The sequence below is a fragment of the Gracilinanus agilis genome, chromosome 4 (assembly GCF_016433145.1).
Source record: "Gracilinanus agilis isolate LMUSP501 chromosome 4, AgileGrace, whole genome shotgun sequence".
Lineage (NCBI taxonomy): Eukaryota > Metazoa > Chordata > Mammalia > Didelphimorphia > Didelphidae > Gracilinanus > Gracilinanus agilis.
The window spans coordinates 145,706,959-145,727,486 of NC_058133.1; the positions used below are offsets into that span (position 1 = coordinate 145,706,959).

Here is a 20,528-nt window from a genome sequence, read left to right on the forward strand (position 1 = left end):
GCAGATTTTTATTTCAAATGTTATTAAGGCAAAATCTATAGGACCTGACAACACATTGCATGTGAGTGGGGTGATAGAGATTGAGGCATCATTGAGGTTTCCAGGCTGGATAATTGGGAGCCTTCTGCTTTCTTTAAAATCCCCTAACCCTAGGTAGAATCAGTAGAATAGACTAGGGGTAAGCGACCTCAGCAAGACAGTCTATGATAAACCCAAAGAATCCAGCTTTTGGGACAAAAACCCACTATTTGACAAAAATGCTGGAAAAATTAGAAAACAATATGGGAGAGATTGGGTCTAGATCAATATCTCATACCCTATACCAAGATAAACTCAGAATGGATAAATGACTTGAATATAAAGAAGGAAATGATAAGTAAATTAGGTAAGCACAGAATAGTATACTTGTCAGATCTCTGGGAAAGAAAAGATTTTTAAACCAAGCAAGAGTTAGAGAAATTACAAAATGTAAAATAAATAATTTTGACTACAATAAACTAAAAAGGTTTTGTATAGACAAAACGAATGCTACCAAAATTAGAAGGGAAGCAACAAATTGGGGGGAAATCTTTATAGCAAAAAACTCTGACAAAGGTCTAATTACTCAAATATACAAGGAGCTAAATCAATTGTACAATAATTCAAGTCATCCCCCATGACTTGCCCATAAATGGACAAGGGACATGAATAGGCAATTTTCAGATAAAGAAATCAAAACTATCAATAAGCACATGAGAAAATGTTCTAAATCTCTAATAATTAGAGCAATGCAAATCAAAACAACTCTGAGGCACCACTTCATAGCTAGCAGATTGGCTAACATGAGAGCAAAAGAAAGTAATAAATGTTGGAAGGGATGTGGCAAAATTGGGACATTATTGCATTGCTGGTGGGGTTGTGAACTGATCCAACCATTCTGGATGGCAATTTGGAACTATACCCAAAGGGCTTTAAAAGACTATCTGCCTTTTGATCCAGCTATAGCACTGCTTGGTTTGTACCCCCAAAGAGATAATAAGGGAAAAGACTTGTACAAAAATATTTATAGCCGCACTCTTTGTGGTGGCAAAAAATTGGAAAATGAGAGAATGTCCTTCCATTGGGGAATGGCTGAACAAATTGTGGTATCTGTTGGTGATGGAATACTATTGTGCTAAAGGAATAAAGAACTGGAGGAATTCCATGTGAACTGGAATGACCTCCAGGAATTGATGAAGAGTGAAAAGAGTAGATCCAGGAGAACATTGTATACAGAGACTGATACACTGTGGTACAATTGAACATAATGGATTTCTCTACTAGCAGTAATGCAAGAATCCAGAGCAATACTGAGGGACTTATGAGAAAGAAAACTAGCCACATTCAGAGGAAGAACTGTGGGAGGAGAAACACTGAAGAAAAACAACTGCTTGAACACATGAGCTGATGGGGATATTATTGGGGATGTAGACATTAAACGATAACTCTAGTCCAACTATCAAGAATATGGAATTAGGTCTTAATCAATAATACATGTAAAACCCAGTGGAATTGTGCATTAGCTAAGGGGGGTTAGAGGGGCTTGAAGGAGTGGGAAAGAGCATGAAACAAAGTAACTATGGGAAAATATTCAGAATTAAAAGTAAAAATTAAAATAAATTAAAAGAAAATAAAATCCCCTAACCCTTACTTGAAATGAAGATGATAGGATTACAGGCAAAGGAAGTTCTATTTGTCTTTAATTATAGAGCAACTGACTTGACTCTAACTACCATGACTTTAGTGGTATTTTCACCACAAATATATGATCATTAACCAACTCAGTGTAAGTAGTACTTCAAAGAGAAGAAACATTACTTATCTGAAATGGAACCAGTCAACTTATTTTTAAAAATAAATGTCTGTCAAGTAGCAAGCATTCTAGATACCAACTTTGTACTCTACAAGACACTAAGGATAGAATATTTCAAACATGTTCAAAACATGACCCCACTAATTTATACTCTAATTTCCTTATTTCTATTGCTACAGCACTCTCCTTCTGGTCCCCCCATGTTCACAATTTAATGATTCCTCATTCTTACTTATCCACATATTCAAACACTTGTCTGCTTCTACAATGTTTCTCACATGTGCCTTTCATTCAGGCCTTTATCAACTCTCACCTAGGTTTTTACAATGGCCTTCTAAGTGTACTTCCTATCTACATCTTCCTTCATATTAAATCCTTCACCCAGCTTACAAATCAATTTTCCTAAAGCACAGACCCAACTATGTCACTCCCTTGCTCAATACATTTCAGTTGCTCTCCATGACCCCAGAATCAAATATAAACTTTTTTGTTTGGTACTGGAAACCCTTAACAATCTACCTTTCATTTTAAGTCTTATTATACATGTTATTCCTGTTCATGAACTCTATGGACCATGACCCAGTCAAATCTTGCCCAGACAATGAGCGTTTGGGAAACAACCATAATACATCAGGCACTGAGATAAGCACTTGGAGATATAAAAAAGGTCAAAACAGTTCTTGCCCTTGAGAAGCTCCTAGTATTCCATATATAATGAGCATAAGCAAATCAGTTTGTATTATAATATATTTCAATAATAATTTGTTATTTTATGATATTGAAATATATAGTATATGCTATATTACATATATAATTAAATTTAACTATGCAATTATAACATTATATTGAAATCCAATATTATATTGAAATCTGAGACAACATGGAATGGCAGAGTAATTGAGGACAGAAGCCAGCTGTCTTGCTCTATCTCTAGACTTCCCAGCTACTGACTCATTTCTCTGAATTGCATATATTTTCTCCTTGACCTATAACTAGAACCTTCTTTCTTCCTACCAGTGTCCGTGTTTATAGGTTTTATGTATATGTGTACATGTGCATATACTTATATGTGTGTACTTTACATATGTTTATATATACATATATGCTATATAATAGATTAGGTATATGATGTATCATATGGCTATAATAGAGTATAGTAGATAATTACTTTTAAAAACATAATATTTTTGAATCTTTTTTAATAATAGATTCAAATAGTATACTAAGAACATATTATCTATATGTTTCTTTGTATATGTGCTATTTCCCCTGCTAAAACATAAACTAGGGGCAGCTGAGTGGCTCAGTGGATTGAGAGCCAGGCCTAGAGACTGGAGGTCCTAGGTTCAAGTCCGGCCTCAGACACTTCCAGCTGTGTGACCTTGGGCAAGTCACTTGAACCCTACTGCCCACCCTTACCACTCCTGGGCCAAGGACGGTCCCTAGCCCGGATGAAAAAAAGAGGAGGGTTGGGCGTGGGGCTAGCAACCCCACCCTGTAAAAACTACATCTGCTAAAGAAACTGCAACCTAAAGTAGGGGCAGCTGGGCTAGCTCAGTGGATTGAGAGCCAGGCCTAGAGATGAAAGGTCCTAGGTTCAGGTCCGGGCTCAGACACTTCCCAGCTGGGTGACCCTGAGCGACTGTGTGTCCCATTGCCTACTGGTTGTGGCCCTATGCTCCTAGAAAAAAAAAAAAGGAGTCCCAGGATAAAAAAAAAAAAAACAAACAAACATAAACTTCTTGAGGGGGAGGACAATTTTGCTTTTGTCTTTGTATCCCTAAATGCTAGCACCAACCCTGGTGGTCAATAAAAGGCTTGTTGCTTGGCTGAATGATGGTATGTACCACTATCAGAAAAAAAGAAGTTATCTGTACTAGCAGCAATGCAATGATACAGGACAATTCTGAGGAACTTAGGAGAAAGAACACTATCCACATCCAGAGGAAGAACTGTGGAAGCAGAAACACAGAAGTAAAACAACTGCTTGATCATATGGGTTGATGGGGATATGATTGGGGATGTAGACTCTAAAAGATCACCCTAGTACAAATATTAATAATATGGAAATGGGTCTTGATCAATGACATATGTAAAACCCAGTGGAATTGTGCGTTGGTTATAGGAGGAGGATGGGAGAAAAGGAGGGAAAGAACCTATGAATCATGTAACCATAGAAAAATATTTAAAATTAATTAAATAAATAAATGATTTTTAAATAAAAAAGAAGAAATAAGGAAGCTAGCAGAGAAAAGCAAGTTTTCAGGAAAACAGTGATTAAATAATAGGGCATATTTGTGTGATATTAAGTGCTTCAGGACTTGAAAACTACTTTACATACATGATGCCAAATGATAAAGATTGCCTGGAATAGTTTCCAAAGAACATCCCTTTCTTGGAAGGCCATAAAATATATTCCATGCCTACAACTCTATTAGACAAGTTGTAAAGTTGGTGGACAATAGCAAAATCCCATATTCTCCTTCTAGTTTTGAAGCACTTTTATTTTAGAGTTCATTTTACTGGAGAGTGTAAGAGAGAAAATTATAAGACTGTCCATAAATTAATGATTTTATTAATCAAAAGTAGTAGGGGGAAAAATGGAAAGTAGGAGAGAGATATACTTTCCTCACTGCTCCATTTAGCTTGCTATTCTGTGGCTGCCATTAGAGGCCCCTGGCCAGACTCACCAGAAAGTCCAGCCAGCAACAAAAGGGGAAGAGAAAAGTATGAAATCCCCTTACCTCTGTTTATCAAACCTTTTCTCTGCCCACTAACTCATATCTCAGGAGCCAATTGTGGCTTTCTGTTTTTCCTGGGCCGCTCAGAGGGGCAGTCCAGGGAGCAGTGCAGGGGACATCACCCTGTCCCCTGTCTTATGATCTCTTGACTCTCTGGCTGCCTTTTTCCAGCTGCCATTCTAACCTTGCCTCCAGTTCAAACAGTCAATAGGAGATGAAGTCACGCTCACCACCCCAGGAAAGGGGAGAGGGAATTAGAGAACTGTATATAACAATTATATGAAAAAAATAAAGTGATATGGTAGTCTCTGGAATCTTTTATTAATAATAAAAAGAAAGAATATGACAAAAATTAGATAAAATAATAAATTAACTCTATTAAACAATAGTGCTTTTTAAAATGATCAATTTAGGTATTGTGCTTTAAGGGTTCCATTTCTGAGTCTCCTTTCTAGTCACAGAAATAATTTATGGATAAAAAAATGTAGTGACTTCTAGAAAGTTAACACAGTTTTAGTTACTTAAAAGGATGCCCTTTTTATCACAAGTATTAAATCACAAGCATTAAATTAATTTTTCCTACTCTGGAAATGAGTTCTGATGAAGGAAGAAACATTTATTGGGATAATGCTAAATCCCAGCAAGAGTTAGTATCAATTTACTATTTTTATCCCTTTGAAAATTATGAAAAAGGTTTTCATTGAGAAGAAAGGGACACTTCTCACATTTCCACTTAAAGGTCATAAATAAAAATGGTAGCCTCTATGATTTTTGTAAACTTAAGTATTTGAAATAAAAGATATCCTTTGGAATGAACTATAGAGCTAAGCTACTCAAAATGACCACAACTTAGTAATAATAAGACAAATATTTGTGGTTTTTTCAAAAGTTGCTTTAAATATCTTGGAGGATATTTAGGAAAGCCAAAAAAGGGAAATAAATCAACATTGCTATGGGAAAATATCGAGGAAAAGTAATAGCTCTAACTATTTTCTTAATTCTATAAGTGACTGACTCTCTTAAATGTGTACTTAGGGTTGGTCAGACATCTTCCTAATAGTCTTTTGATGGCATGGACAAAACTTTTTCTTTCCAAGGACAATTGATATATTCTATATTAGTCTATCCATCATGAACACTTAAGACTCCCATTTTTTCTAATGATTCCAATATATCTTTGAATAAAATACAAATGTTTTTCAGTTACTCATGCTTTGATTAATGAAAGCCAAAATTCTACAGAGGTCTCTAAAAGCTCTGGGTTGTTTTTTTTTAGCTTATGTTTTTTTTTTCTCATTTTCAATTTTTTCTCCACTAAGTATTTTTGTTTGCTTATTTTCCAAAGAAAGGTGGTAAAAACAGGAGGAGGTACTTTTCTTAAAACACTAGTGAGGAAATAGGAAACTGAGTCCCTCTTTGAAAAATTTCTCCCTAAAATGCTGGAATGACATTTTTTGCTAGGACTGCACTCCAGCATCATCATCAGAGTAAAAGAAACCGGTCTCCCAAATATATTCTTCAAGTATCTGTAATTTTATCAGTGTAGGTGTTCTCTTCAATGCAGATTGGCAACCCCTCCATAACTTAGTAGGCTGAGAGTTGCTTTGCCCAAAAAGTTCATCATCCTGTGGCCAACATAGTGATGGGGCTCTCCCAAATAAACTGACCCAAAGATATATATATATATATAGTCCCTCACTGAATCAACATGTGGCTGGATGGGAGGTAGAATTGGTGAGAGATGAGAGATGTCATCTCCATAGGACGAATAAAAAAGCAAAAAATAGATGTGAGACAGTTACTATGTTCTGGGAACCCCTCCTCATTCCCCCGTGTTCTGTCATGTTATTTGCTTCTGAGCTTCATGGTAAATAGCATAGATTGCCTTGGGAATAGAGACTCAAGCAAAGGCAGGTGCTGATCATGGGCTATAAACAACAGCTGCCCTCATGTTTATCAGAGGTCTCTCCTGACTCGCCAAGATCCTATTTCTTTTGGTGATTGGCTTTAAAAGCTTCAAAACTTAAGGAGAGGAAATAAACACTGCCTTCACCCTGCTTATTATGCTCCTCAAGTTCTGTCTCCACGATGACTCACACCTCTGTCAGAGGAGACAGAGAGGAAAAGCTCAGATTTATCCCATTGCTCCTATAGGAGAGGGGAACTATTTTTATGGTACTGAACAAACCCAGCCAGCAGTGGTCAGCTGATATGTGCTTGTACAAAAAGAACACTTACAAGCTTTGAAGAGAGACAAAAGAATAGCCTTGAGAAGAAGGCCTCACAAGTCACTGAACATCCTAGGGAAACTTCTCTCAGAAGGAAAGTAGCCAGAAGGTGACAAAATAGCCTGTTCAGCCACTGACCCATTTTAGTGCAAGTTCTGAACAGAAGTTGAGCAAGAACAAGGATTTCTGGGGCCTGGGGGAGAAACGGGAAAAAAAGAAACAAAAACATTTCCTCTTTTTCTGTAGCACTTCTCCCTCCAAGGCCTTTCATTTCTTTCCAAAACTCATTACTACTAACAAAAAGCATACCCACCTTTTAGATTTAGTGCCCAGGTTAGCAGAGCAGATGGTCTTGAAACAAGTATGAATTTGATGCCTTGATTTTGTCCTTTTCAGTATTAAACTCTATCCAGCTGAATCAATCATTCACTAGCCCAGTTGTAACAGGAATTCCCATACATTTGTCCTCAAAGGTAATCCCAAGGCAGCCAATACCCATCACAAACTATATACCTCTGAGAAAGAAAAACATTTTTTGCTTTGAAATAAGCTAGTTGTGCTGATGTTCTAGTAATGATCACTATGCCTTTTGAATTGTTTTCCTGGGGCACTAACTGTCTTGATTAGCAGTGAGCAGGGAGCAAACAATGAGGCTTCTTCATGTGATTATTTAAATACATAAATGAGTTATGAAATGTATTGATGTAGTATCTAAGGGCTCATGGAAACCCTGGCCCAGTGGGAAAAACACTCACCCTATGGAATAGCATCATCTGAATCACAGAAAGGATATTAGATGCTAATATGTAGCTGGAAGAATGTGTATCTAAGTATCTGCAAAGCTAGAAAGACAACTTCTCAGGAATGTAAACTCATCAATGATTGAGATACAGGCTAGAAAATGGTTGATATAATTATCTGCCAAGGAAAGGAAATCTGACAAATTAAAAGGGGGAAATGTGAAATCATGGAATGTACTTGAGTTCACTAAAGAAAACGTAGCAAGAGCAATGGGGAAGGGAAGCATGTGTCATGTGCTGTTTCAAAGTATATAGAGGGTGATGAGAATATTATAGATCAGAGATACCATTCTTGCAGCCTGGAATACAAGTAAGGATATATTCCATGACTTACATCAAATGGAGCTGAGCTTTGCTGAACACTCTGGTTACACTGCTCCCTGAAGCAGTCGCTGAAAGGAAGTAGAAGACCCATCGCAATAATCCGAGAACAAAATTTCTCCGCTTCTTCTGGTGGTGCGTTCTCTTGCTGGCTAAACAGCTTTTCCAATAGAGTGCGCCCTGTCAAGATTATGAAATATAGTAATTAGGAGAGGGCTTGCTGATCACCTTGTTCAGAACATCCCCAATGGAGAAGCACCAAGGGTAATCACCAGGAGCAACAAGGTTTCTAAGACTACTCTATGAGGCAATGGGAAATAATTGGACTGAATAGGAAGCTTTCAAACTCCTTTGAAATTTGGTGGCCTGGAGAAGGTATGGCTACAAGGTTTGACCAATAAAATTAGTTACTTGTACCAGAAGAGGCTTAACTGGAAAAGTTATGATGATAGAAGTTTCCATCTTCAAAGGTAGAAAGAAGGGTAAGAAGTAGGTGAGAGAAAAAAGGAAAGGAGGGCGAGAAGGTAGGTGATGGGTCTTTTCTTATTTCCTTTGGAAAACATCCAAAGAAAAGGAACTCAACAGAGGAGTACATTAGGAAGAGCCCTGATCTTCTGTGATTCCGGAGATCTGGGTATTTAGCCCCAATGTAGCAAAGTCTGCCACAAAAAAAAGGCAGAAGAGTATAATAGGTATGGATATGAATATAAATGAAAACCCATCACTATGCCTTCAAGGTACCAGTTGCAGGCTCATCAATTTAGAACTATAAGGGACCTAACAGGTCACCTAGTTAAATTCATTTGACAGATGAGGAAGCAGGCTTAAAGACTGTTAATGAGTTGCAATGGTCACACAGTTGGTAAGTGGAAGAACCACAATTCAAATCCAACTACTCTAATTCCATATCTAACTCTCTAACTCTACTACAATTTGAGCTCTCAATCAGCTCTGGAAAAAAAGGGGAAGTATTTTCCAGAAAACCCATCTACGAGGTCTAGCAATACCAGATCTTAAACTGTACTATAAAGCAGTGGTCAGCAATACAATATGGTACTGGCTAAGAGACAGAAGGGTAGATCAATGGAATAGACTACTGGTAAATGGCCTTAAAAAGCTATTGTTCAATAAACCCAAAGATCCTTGCTTTTGGGACAAGAACTCACTATTTGACAAAAACTGCTGGGAAAATTGGAAAACAGTATGGGAAAAATTAGTTTTAGATCAACATCTTACACCCAATTCCAAGATAAATTCAAAATGGGCAAATGACTTAAATATAAAGAGTGAAATGATAAATAAATTAGGTGAACATAAAATAGTATACCCGTAAGATCTGTGGGAAAGGAAGAAATTTAAGATCAAGCAAGAGATAGAGAACATTACAAAATGTAATGACTTTGATTATATCAGATTAAAAAGATTTTGTACAAACAGAAAACCCATTTAGCTTTATTGAACCTGGCTAGAATGGATTAATATAGGAAATTATCTTGATTATGTAGCAAATCATACATGTACAATGGAATCCCTGAGGTCATTAAAAATGGTCATAAAGCTAAGATCACAACATATTTATAATGGAGAGACATAAACGATGGAAAATTAAGAAGAAACAAATAGATTAGGCTAACTATCAGGAAAATGTCCAGAGGATTGTTGAAAATTGAGAAGGAAAAGAATCAGGAGGAAATAAATTGAGAAATGTTTATGTATTCTTTGTAAAATTTGTTTCAATTTACAGTGTTGAATTAAATTTTAGCTAACATTGATTACATACCCACAAAATATATTTACTAAATACTAAAAAACCTTAAAGCCACCTAACTTTGCTTTTCTGAAGCTCTTTTTCTTATACATTTTTGCATTGATGCCTGTTACTATTCTGCTAAAAAAAATGGTTCCCTGTTATTTAGTGAAGTATCATCTTGTAATTTAAGTCATCTCCAAACTCCCATTATGTACTTTTACAACACTGCTTTCCTTCCCATGCTTTGTATTTCAATCGAACTAAATTTTAATTATTCATTTTCATTCTCATTTGTCATTTCATTCTCATTGTCCTCAATATGTTTCTATTGTATTATTTTTGACTTTTTTAAAATCATAGATTTTCAGTTCTAAATTTGTTCCTTTTCTCCTACCCTTTCTCATTCACTGAAAAGGCAAGAAATACTGTATCTATTCATATACATACATACATATATATATACATATATGTAGTTATATAAAACATTTCTAGATCAGCCACATTGTGAAAAGCAAGCAAGAATCAAGAAAAAAAATATTTTCTCTCTTTGGAGATGGATAGAATTTTCCAACTTGATTCTTTTACACCTGTCTTGGACTATTATTTTGATCAGAGTAAGTAAGTCTTTCACAGTTGATTGTTATCACAATATTGCTGACACTGTAATATTTTTGTTCTACTCTTTTCACTTTGCATCATTTCATCTAAGTTTTCCCAAGTTTTTCTGAAATCAACCCTTTCCTTATTTATTACAGCATAGTAATATTCTATCACAATCTATGTTTTTATAGCATTTAACTTTTCATCAATTGGAGAATGGCTCTTTTTAAAAAAATTATCACAGATCCCTCTATATTTGAGAAATGAGGCTCTTATCAGAAAAAGAAACTTGCTATAAAAATTTCCCCCAAGTTTCTTGCTTTCCTTCTACTATTGCTTCTCTTTTCATTATTTTTATGGAATGATGTTTCATATTCTGGTCAAACAAATATTGAATTCTCTACAAAATTTAGTTAACTTGATGAGCTATGATGAATTCCTTTTTTGTCCTTTTAAAAACAGATCAATTCCTATGGATATATTTGGAAATAATAAAAAATAAAATATATTAAGTCAACAAGATTTTTAAAAACACATTATACCAGATTAATCATATTTTCTTTTTTGTATAGTTCCTGAATAAGGAAAGCAAGTTATTATATTAATGTCATTTATGTAGTTTTTAGCAAAATTAACAAAGTTTCTGTATTTGTGGAAAAGATATATAGACATGAGAAAGATTATGATACAATTAGATGGATTTAGAACTAGTTCAATAACCAGTCTTAAGGAACAGTCACTATTGGTTTATATCTATTTAGATGGAAAACTCTAGTGAAATGTACCGGAGATTAATTATTGACCCTGTGATGTTAAAGCATTTTAATAAATATCAGAACTCTAGAGTTGGAAAAGACTTCAAAGGTCATCTAGTCCAACCCCTTCATTTTACATATCAGGAAACTGATATCAAAGGAAATTAGATGACTTGCTTAAGGTCATATTCATAGCAAGTATTCAGGGTTTGAATAAAGCTATAAATGGCATGCTTATAAAATTTGCAGTAAAAAAAACTGGAAATGACAACTGTATGATATTAAGGATTCAAAAATATGTTCACAATAGACTGAATCAAATTTTATAATTGATTTCCAAAGCTTTTGGCATAAGCAATATGGAGCCTTCTGAATCCCCTATTACATGGTTAGGGGTAGCCTCTTGTTATTGGCTATTTTTGTCTTTAAAACTCTAGTGAGTGAACCTATAGCTCTTTTTCCCACAATCTTTTTGGCTACGCTCTGTACTTACTATCTACTGTGCCAAGGATGGACTCCTTTCCCTTTGCTTACCTATCTTTTACCTTTGCTCTGAAAAATAGGCCTGCGAGGTGTTTGTTTCTGTTCTATGCTGTTTAAGCTCAGTGATGGAAATTGTCCCCATTGTACATGATATTTTGAGCCATGACAATCTTGGATCTGGGATTGTAGTCAAGATCTTGTAGCCAGAAAGACCAATAATACTCATAACAGCTTTCGAGACTCAAGCCTGAGGGTAGGTTTTGGTCTAGGAACAGGATTGTACTCTATAGGAAGAGATCAAATTTATAGAAAGAAGCTAAGCTTTAATCTACTCTTTTGAATAACGAACTATAGGAATTCCATGTGAACTGGAAAGACCTCCAGGAATTGATGCAGAGTGAAAGGAGCAGAACCAGGAGAATACTGTACACAGAGACTGATACACTGTGGTACAATCAAATGTAATAGACTTCTCTATTAGCAGCAGTGCAATAATCAAGGACAGTTCTTAGGGAATTATGAGAAAAACGTAATCCACATCCAGAGAAAGAACTGTGGGAGGAGAAACACAGAAGAAAAACAACTGCCTGACCACATGGATCGATGGGGATATCATTGGGGATGCAGACTCTAAGCAAGCGATCACACTAGTACAAATATCAATAATATGGAAATAGGTCTTGATCAATGGGGAATTGTGTGTTGGTTATAAGGGGGGAGTGGGAGGAGGGGAGGGAAAGAATTTAAATCATGTTCTTAATCAATAAAATAAAATTTAAAAAATAAAATAAAAATAAATAAAAATAAATTTTTAAATCTACCCTTTTTTTCCTCCTCAGAGAATGTTGGTGGTAGCTGGGAGTGGTCATAGAAAATTGCTTTTGCCTCCCATGTGTTGAGGATAGTAAGTTTATATATTTGTGATTCTATCTTTGAGTAAATATTCCTTCGTAAAAAGTCCCACAGTAAAAAGTCGCACATACAAATACAAGGTGGAGGATACATTACTAGACAGCAATTTGTCTTGGAAAAATATGACATGGCAAGTTTTAGAAATATAGTATCACAAGTTGAGGAGTTGATAGTGTCACTATGATCAGTTGGACTATATCTGGAATGTTGTGTTTTATCTGCTACATTTTGGGATGGGCAAGAACAGTTATAAAATATCTACAAAAGGGAAGTCAGGATCCTTCAGGGCATTGGGATCATGCCTTAGGATCTGATGGTCAATGGAAGGAATTTAAAGATATTGAGTCTATAGCAAATATGACTTTGGGGAGGAGTATATCATGGCTATCTTCAGGCATTTAAAGGGCTTTCTTGCAAAAGAGGTATTTGGCTTCTGTAGTTAATTTTCATTTTGTACAATGGGTATAAGTTGTTTTTTTTGTACAATGGGTACAAGCAGTGGGTATATATTTCAAAGGCTAATTTAGACTTGACAGAAAAATTTGTACTCAGTAACAGATTGAGTCTGTTTTCTGAAGGCCAAGATAGCTGAAGGCCAAGAGATTTCATCTTATTCCCAAAAAGCTATCACCTAAACTAGATTGTATAACTTTCCCCAATTACCATTTTACTACTTGTTTCAAAAAAGGTGTTTGTTCACTATCCATGACTATCTTTTGTGCACTAACTAGTGGGAAAGGAGCTAAGATGACTGAGATTAAGCTATTACCCACCTGGCCTTGGTGACACTATCACTACTACCAAGTAGAGAAAGTCTTTTTTATTCTGAACCCTGAAAAGACCATCATATCATTGCACTGAAAAAATATCTGAAATGTAACAATAGATATCCTTCTAACTTAATACTTGTCCTAAAGAAAGGACAGCTAAGGAGTATTTGCTAGTCATGTCCATTTTCTGCTCTCCACAAAACATAGTCACCCCAAGAAAACAGATGTAGCAGTATATATCTAGCTATCTAAATATACTTCTGCATCATTTGTTGACCTAGACCCCTTGTGGTACATACAGTTAAATTAAATACCACCTCTAGTTCCTATCTAATTTTTCTATTGGTACTCTAAATGTAAGATCCTTAAAACATGATCAAAGAGTAGACATATTTGATAAAAGAGCTGAATCATATCAATTTTGAATTTCCAACTATATTTAAAATCAGAATAAAGAAGGAAATTGTAGATCTATGGAAGGACAGTTCATATATATTCTACACAGAGAAAAAGAAAGTGATTCATAAAGGGAGTTTTATTGCTTACCCAGGGGCAACAAGAAAAATCATGCCTTTAGATTAGTGATGGGAAAACTTTTTAAAGAGGTGGCCAAAGGAAAGGAAATGCTCATCAGCCAGTCTGTTTCTATGGCAAGTCTTCCTAAGTTTCATTGTATTGTACCCTACTCATTGTAATCATTAGATTAGGAATAATGTCGTGCAGCCAGATAGAACATTTCAGGGGGCCACAACTGGCCTGTGGGCTGTAGTTTGCCAATCACTGCTTTAGATAATTGTGGATCATATCTTACAATACTGATAAGTATTTGTGAAAAGACTACTCTGTAAATAAATGTTTGAAGCTCTTGCACTAATACTGATGACTTTTGATTTTTACATCACCTTTCTTTACAAATATATTCCCTATATGATACCTCAAAAGAACAAAAAAAGAAGGTACTCCACAATAGGGTGCAGCACCGAAGGTACATGGAATTTGGGCATTTCCACACTATAAGATGGTGAATTAGTTCCCACCAAAATGTGAGCTGATCAACCCCCACCTCCATTCCACCTACGGTGCCAGAGTCACAGCCATAGCACCAGAATTAGAATGATGTGGGACAATCCTGAAGTTCTTGGCAGATGATTAAGAACATTCCTGAGAGCAGCTAGATTTGAAACCCCAGGAGGCTGAAGAGTGCACACCTTGGACATGAAGAGGGGAGTGGGACAGTACACAGCAGAAACCACACAGACTCAAAAAAGAGCCTCGGGCAAAAACCACTCCATAGCTCCATACACAGAGAGCCTACCCTCTTCACCAGACTCCTGAGGGAAACAAAAGTCAGCATAGTGATGGCTAGCAATGCTCAAGAAATACCAATCACCAAAAAGAACAAGAGAAAGGCACAGACTCTGGATAATATATACGTAGAAAAATTCAGAGCACAGAGGACAGCAGAAGAGGATGAATAAGTAAATACATCCACACCTTCTCAAAAAAATGAAAATTGGTCACAAGCTCTTGAAGAGTTCCAATCTGAGATCATAAGAAAGGTGGAAGAGATTTCACAAGAAAAGTGGGAGATAGTCCACAAAGAAAATAACAGTTTAAAAGAAGAATTTTGCAATTGGGAATCGAGGTTCAGAAATCAAATGAAATAAGCAAATTGAAGACAAGAATTGACTAGCAGGAAGCCATGAAGAGCCTGATAGACAAGACCAAAAAGGAAACTTTAAAAATTGTAGTTGGAAACCAGTCTTTAAAAACTAGAATTGGGCAAGGAGAAGCCAATGATCTCACAAGACAGCAAGAATTAATAAAGCAAAGACAAAAGACTGACAAAACAGAAGGAAACATGAAATATATCACTGATAAGATGACAGACCAAGAAAACTGGTCTAGAAGAGAAAATCTGATAATCACTGGTCTTCCTGAAAAATCAGAGAAAAATAGGAATCTTGACATCCTACTACAAGAAATTAACCAAGAAAACTGCCATAATATCCTTGAACAAGAGAGCAAAATAGACATTAAAAGAGTCATAGAACACCCTTTAACTAAATCCTCAAAAGGCAATCCACAGGAATGTAATAATCAAATTCAAAAGCTTCCAAACTAAGGATGAAATATTACAAGAAGCCAGAAAGAGACAATTCAGATATCAAGGAATACCAATCAGGATTACACAGGATCTGGCGGCCTCCACACTACAAGACCACAAGCCTTGGAATATGATATTCAGAAAGGCAAGAGAATTGGTTCTACAACCAAGGATCACCTATCCATCAAAACTGACTATATACATCCAAGGGAAAGTATGGGCATTCAACAAAATAGAAGATTTCCAAGTATTTGTAAAGAAAAGACCAGAACTAAGTGGAAAGTTTGATATACAAACACAAAAATTAAGAGAAACATGAAAAGTTAAATAAGAAAGAGAGAGGAAAGAGAAAACAAATTTTAAGGATCTTTTTTAAGGGCTTCAATAAGATCAAATTACTTATATTCCTATATGGAAAAATTTTATTTGCAACTCTCAAAAACTGTATTCACTATTATAGTAATCATAAGAACTATACATAGGGAAGGGTTGGGGTACTAAGTGGTCTAAGATGATACACAAAAAAGGGGGGCAAGAGAATAGAAGCTGGCGCCAAGAGAAACTTGAAGGAATAAGAAAATAGGATATTGTATACCACACAAAGAGGGTTATGGGAAGGGAAGGGGAAGAATATTAATATAAGAAGGAGAGGAAGAACGTGTTAATTGGTACTACTTAAACCTTATGCTCAGAGGAATCAGTTCTGAGAGGGAAGAGCAGCTAGATCCATTAGGGTACTGAATTTTATCTTACCCTAAAGGCAAAGTCAGAAGGGAAAAACAAAGGTGAGGAGTAGGATAGGGAGTACATAAAGGGAGGGAAAATGAGGGGGGAAGGAATTTAATAGACTCTAAAAAATAACAAGAGGGGAACAAAAAAGGGAGAGGGCAGAAAGGGAAATAAAATAAGGATGGGAATCAGGGGGGCTGACTGAAAGCAAATCACTAGCTTAAAAGGAAATAGCAAAAGAAGAAAAGGCAAAATTAGGAGAGGATTGCAAAATGTTGGGGAAAACACAAATGACAATCATAACTCTGAATGTGAATGGGATGAACTCTCCCATAAAACAGAAGCAAATAGCAGAGTGGATTAGAAACCAAAAGCCTACAATATGTTGTCAAGAAGAAACACATATGGCAGGTAGACACACACAGGGTAAAGGAGAAGGGATGGAACAAAATCCATTGGGCTTCAAAGGAGAAAAAGAAGGCAGGATTTGCAATCATAATATCTGACAAAGCCAAAGTAAAAACAGATCTGATCAAAAGAGATAGTGAAGGTAATTACATCCTGATAAAAGGCAATATAGACAATGAGGAAATATCAGTACTTAACATGTATGCACCAAATGATATAGCATCCAAATTTCTACAGGAGAAACTGGCAGAGCTCAAGGAGGAAATACATTGTAAAACTCTATTAGTGGGAGACCTAAATTTTCCTCTATATGATCTAGATCAAAGGTCATCAACCTTTTTGGCTGTGAGAGCCATAAACGCCTGCGGAAGGAGGAGGATGGAGGCAAAAGGTGCTGGAATATGGGATGGGGGAGGAAGGGCCCCATGGGGCACATCCTGGGGCACTGCCCAGACTGGCCAGTCGGGACGTGGAACCAGATATGGCTAGAGAGCCATACGTTGTTAACCCCTGATCTAGATAAATCAAACAAAAAATAAATAAGAAAGAGGTAAAAGAGGTGAATGAAATCCTATAAAAATTAGTTAATAGATATGTGGAGAAAAATAAATAGGGACAAAAGGGAATACACTTTCTTTTCAGCAGCACATGATACATTCTCAAAGATTAACCATGCACTAGGGCATAGAAACATAGCAAATAAATGCAAAAACAGAGAAAGAATAAATACAACCTTTTCAGATCATAATGCAATGAAAATAATAATTAGTAAGGGTATATGGATAAGCAAATCAAAATTAATTGGAAATTAAATAATATGATTTTCCAAAATCAGTTAGTTAAAGAACAAATCATAGAAATAATAATTTCATTGAAGAGAGAATGACAATGATGAGACATCCTACCAAAATCTGTGGGATGCAGCCAAAGCAGTACTCAGGGGGAAATTTATATCCTTGAGTGCATAAATTAACAAATTAGGAAGAGCAGAGATCAATGAATTGGGCATGCAAATCAAAAAAAAATAGAAAGCAAACAAATTAAAAATCCCCAGATGAAAGCTAAATTAGAGATCATAAAAATTAAAGCAGAAATTAATAAAATCAAAAGTAAAAGAACTATTGAATTAATAAATAAGACTAGAAGCTGGTATTTTGAAAAAACAAGTAAAATTGGCAAACTACTGGTCAATCTAATAAAAAAATGAAAGAAAAAAACCAAATTAATAGTACCAAAGATGAAAAGAGAGACCTCACCTCTAATGAAGAGGAAATTAAGGTAATCATTAAAAACTATTTTGCTCAATTATATGACAATAAATATAGCAATCTAGGTGATATGGATGAATATTTACAAAAATATAAATTGCCTAGATTAACAGCAGAAGAAACAGAATACTTAAATAAAACCATATCAGAAAAAGAAATTGAACAAGCCATCAAAGAACTCCCTAAGAAAAAATCCCCAGAACCAAATGGATTCACAAGTGAATTCTATCAAACATTCAAAGAACAACTAATCCAAATACTATACAAGCTATTTGACATGATAAGCAAAGAAGGAGTTCTACCAAATTCCTTTTATGACACAAATATGATACTGATCTGAATGCCAGGTATATCAAAAAACAGAGAAAGAAAACTACAGAACAATCTTCTTAATGAACATAGATGCAAAAATCTTAAATAGAATACTAGCAAAATGACTCCAGCAAGTGATCATGAGGGTGATTCATTATGATCAGGTGGGATTTATTCCAGGAATGCAAGGATGGTTTAACATTAGGAAAACCATCCACACAATTGACCATATCAACAAGCAAACCAACAAAAATCACATGATTATCTCAATAGATGCTGAAAAAGCATTTGACAAAGTACAACACCCATTCCTATTGAAAACACTACAAAGGATAGGAATAGAAGGGCCTTTTCTAAAAATAATAAATAATATATATCTAAAACCACCAACAAGCATCATCTGCAATGAGGATAAATTAGAAGACTTCCAAATAAGATCAGGAGTGAAACAAGAATGCCCATTATCACCTCTATTATTTAACATTCTACTAGCAACACTAGCAGTAGCAATTAGAGAAGACAAAGACATTGAAGGTATTAAATAGGCAATGAGGAAATCAAGCTATCACTCTTTGTAAATTATATGATGGTCTACTTAAAAAATCCTAGAGAATCAACTAAAAAACTAGTGGAAATAATCAACAACTTTAGCAAAGTTACAGGATACAAAATAAACCCACATAAATCATCATCATTCCTATATATTTCCAACACATCTCAGCAGCAAAAGTAAAAAAGAGAAATTCCATTTAAAAATCACCCAAGACAATATAAAATTCTTAGGAATATATCTGCCAAGACATACACCAGAATTATACAAACACAACTACAAAACATTTTCCACACAATTAAAGCTAGATCTAAACAACTGGAAAAACATTGATTGCTTATGGATAGGATGAGATAACATAATAAAAATGAGCATTCTATCGAAATTAAATGACTTATTTAGTGCTATACTATCAAAGTACCAAGAAACTATTTTAGTGAATTAGAAAAAAACTATAACAAAGTTCATTTGGAAGAACAAAAGATCAAGAATATCAAGAGAAATAATGAAAAAAAAAATGTGAAGGAAGGTATCAATACAATATGGTACTGGTGAAGAGACAGAAGGGAGGATCAGTGGAAAGATTTGGGGTAAGTGAACTCAGCAAGACAGTCTATGATAAACCCAAAGAACCCAGCTTCTGGGACAAAAACCCACTATTTGACAAAAACTGCTGGGAAAATTGGAAAACAGTATGGGAGAGATTGGGTCTAGATCAACATTTCACACCCTATACCAAGATTAATTCAGAATGGGTGAATGACTTGAATATAAAGAAAGAAACTATAAGTAAATTAGGTGGACACAGAATAGTATACTTGTCAGAGTTTTAGAAAAGGAAAGATTTTAAAACCAAGCAAGAGGGGCAGCTGGGTAGCTCAGTGGATTGAGAGTCAGGCCTAGAGACGGGAGGTCCTAGGTTCAAAGCTGGCCTCAGACACTTCCGAGCTGTGTGACCCTGGGCAAGTCACTTGACCCCCATTGCCCACCCTTACCACTCTTCCACCTATGAGCCAATAAACAGAAATTAAGGGTTTAAAAAAATTTTTTTAAACAAGCAAGAGTTAGAAAAAATTACAAAATATTAAATAAATAATTTTTATTACATTAAATTGAAAAAGGTTTTGTATAAACAAAAGCAATGCAACCTAAATTAGAAGGGAAGCAACAAATTGGGGGGAAATCTCTATAACAAAAAACTCTGACAAAGGTCTAATTATTCAAATATATAAGGAGCTAAATCGATTATACAAAAAATCAAGCCATTCTCCAACTGATAAATGAACAAGGGACATGAATAGGCAATTTTCAGATAAAGAAATCAAAACTATCAATAAGCACATGAAAAAGTCTTATAAATCTCTTATAATTAGAGAAATGCAAATCAAAACAACTCTGAGATACCACCTCACCCCATAGAAGATTAGCTAACATGACAGCAAAGTGGTGAATGTTGGAGGGCATGTGGCAAAATTGTGATGTTAATGCAGTGCTGGTGGACTTGTGAATTGATCCAACCATTCTGGACTGCAATTTGGAACTCTGCTCAAAGGGCTATAAAAGACTGTCTGCCTTTTGATCCAGCCATACCACTGCTGCATTTATACCCCAAAGAGATCATAGGGGAAAAGACTTGTTCAAAAATATTTATAGCCATGCTCTTTGTGGTGGCAAAGAATTGGAAAATGAGGGAATGTCCTTCAATTGGAGAATGGCTGAACAAATTGTGGTATCTGTTGGTGATGGAATAGTATTGTACTCAAAGGAATAATGAACTGGAGGAATTCCATGTGAACTGGAATGACCTCCAAGAATTTATGCAGAATGAAAGGAGCAGAACCAGGAGAATATTGTACACAAAAACTTATATACTGTAATAAAATTGAACATAATGGACTTCTCTTCTTCTCTACTAGCAATACAAGGATCCAGAACAAAGCTGAGGGACGTAAGAGAAAGAACG

At 35.5% G+C, this 20,528-nt stretch overlaps 1 protein-coding gene across 2 annotated transcripts in view; it reads right to left on the reverse strand.

The window, feature by feature from the left end:
• FMN2 (formin 2) overlaps positions 1 to 20,528 on the reverse strand; it is a 453,830-nt gene that overhangs the window by 402,302 nt on the left and 31,000 nt on the right. For both annotated transcript variants that reach the window (XM_044674186.1, XM_044674185.1), the window contains exon 2: positions 7,935 to 8,101. In XM_044674186.1, coding sequence (XP_044530121.1) covers positions 7,935 to 8,101 — 167 coding nt within the window. The remainder of the gene's footprint in view (positions 1 to 7,934; positions 8,102 to 20,528) is intronic.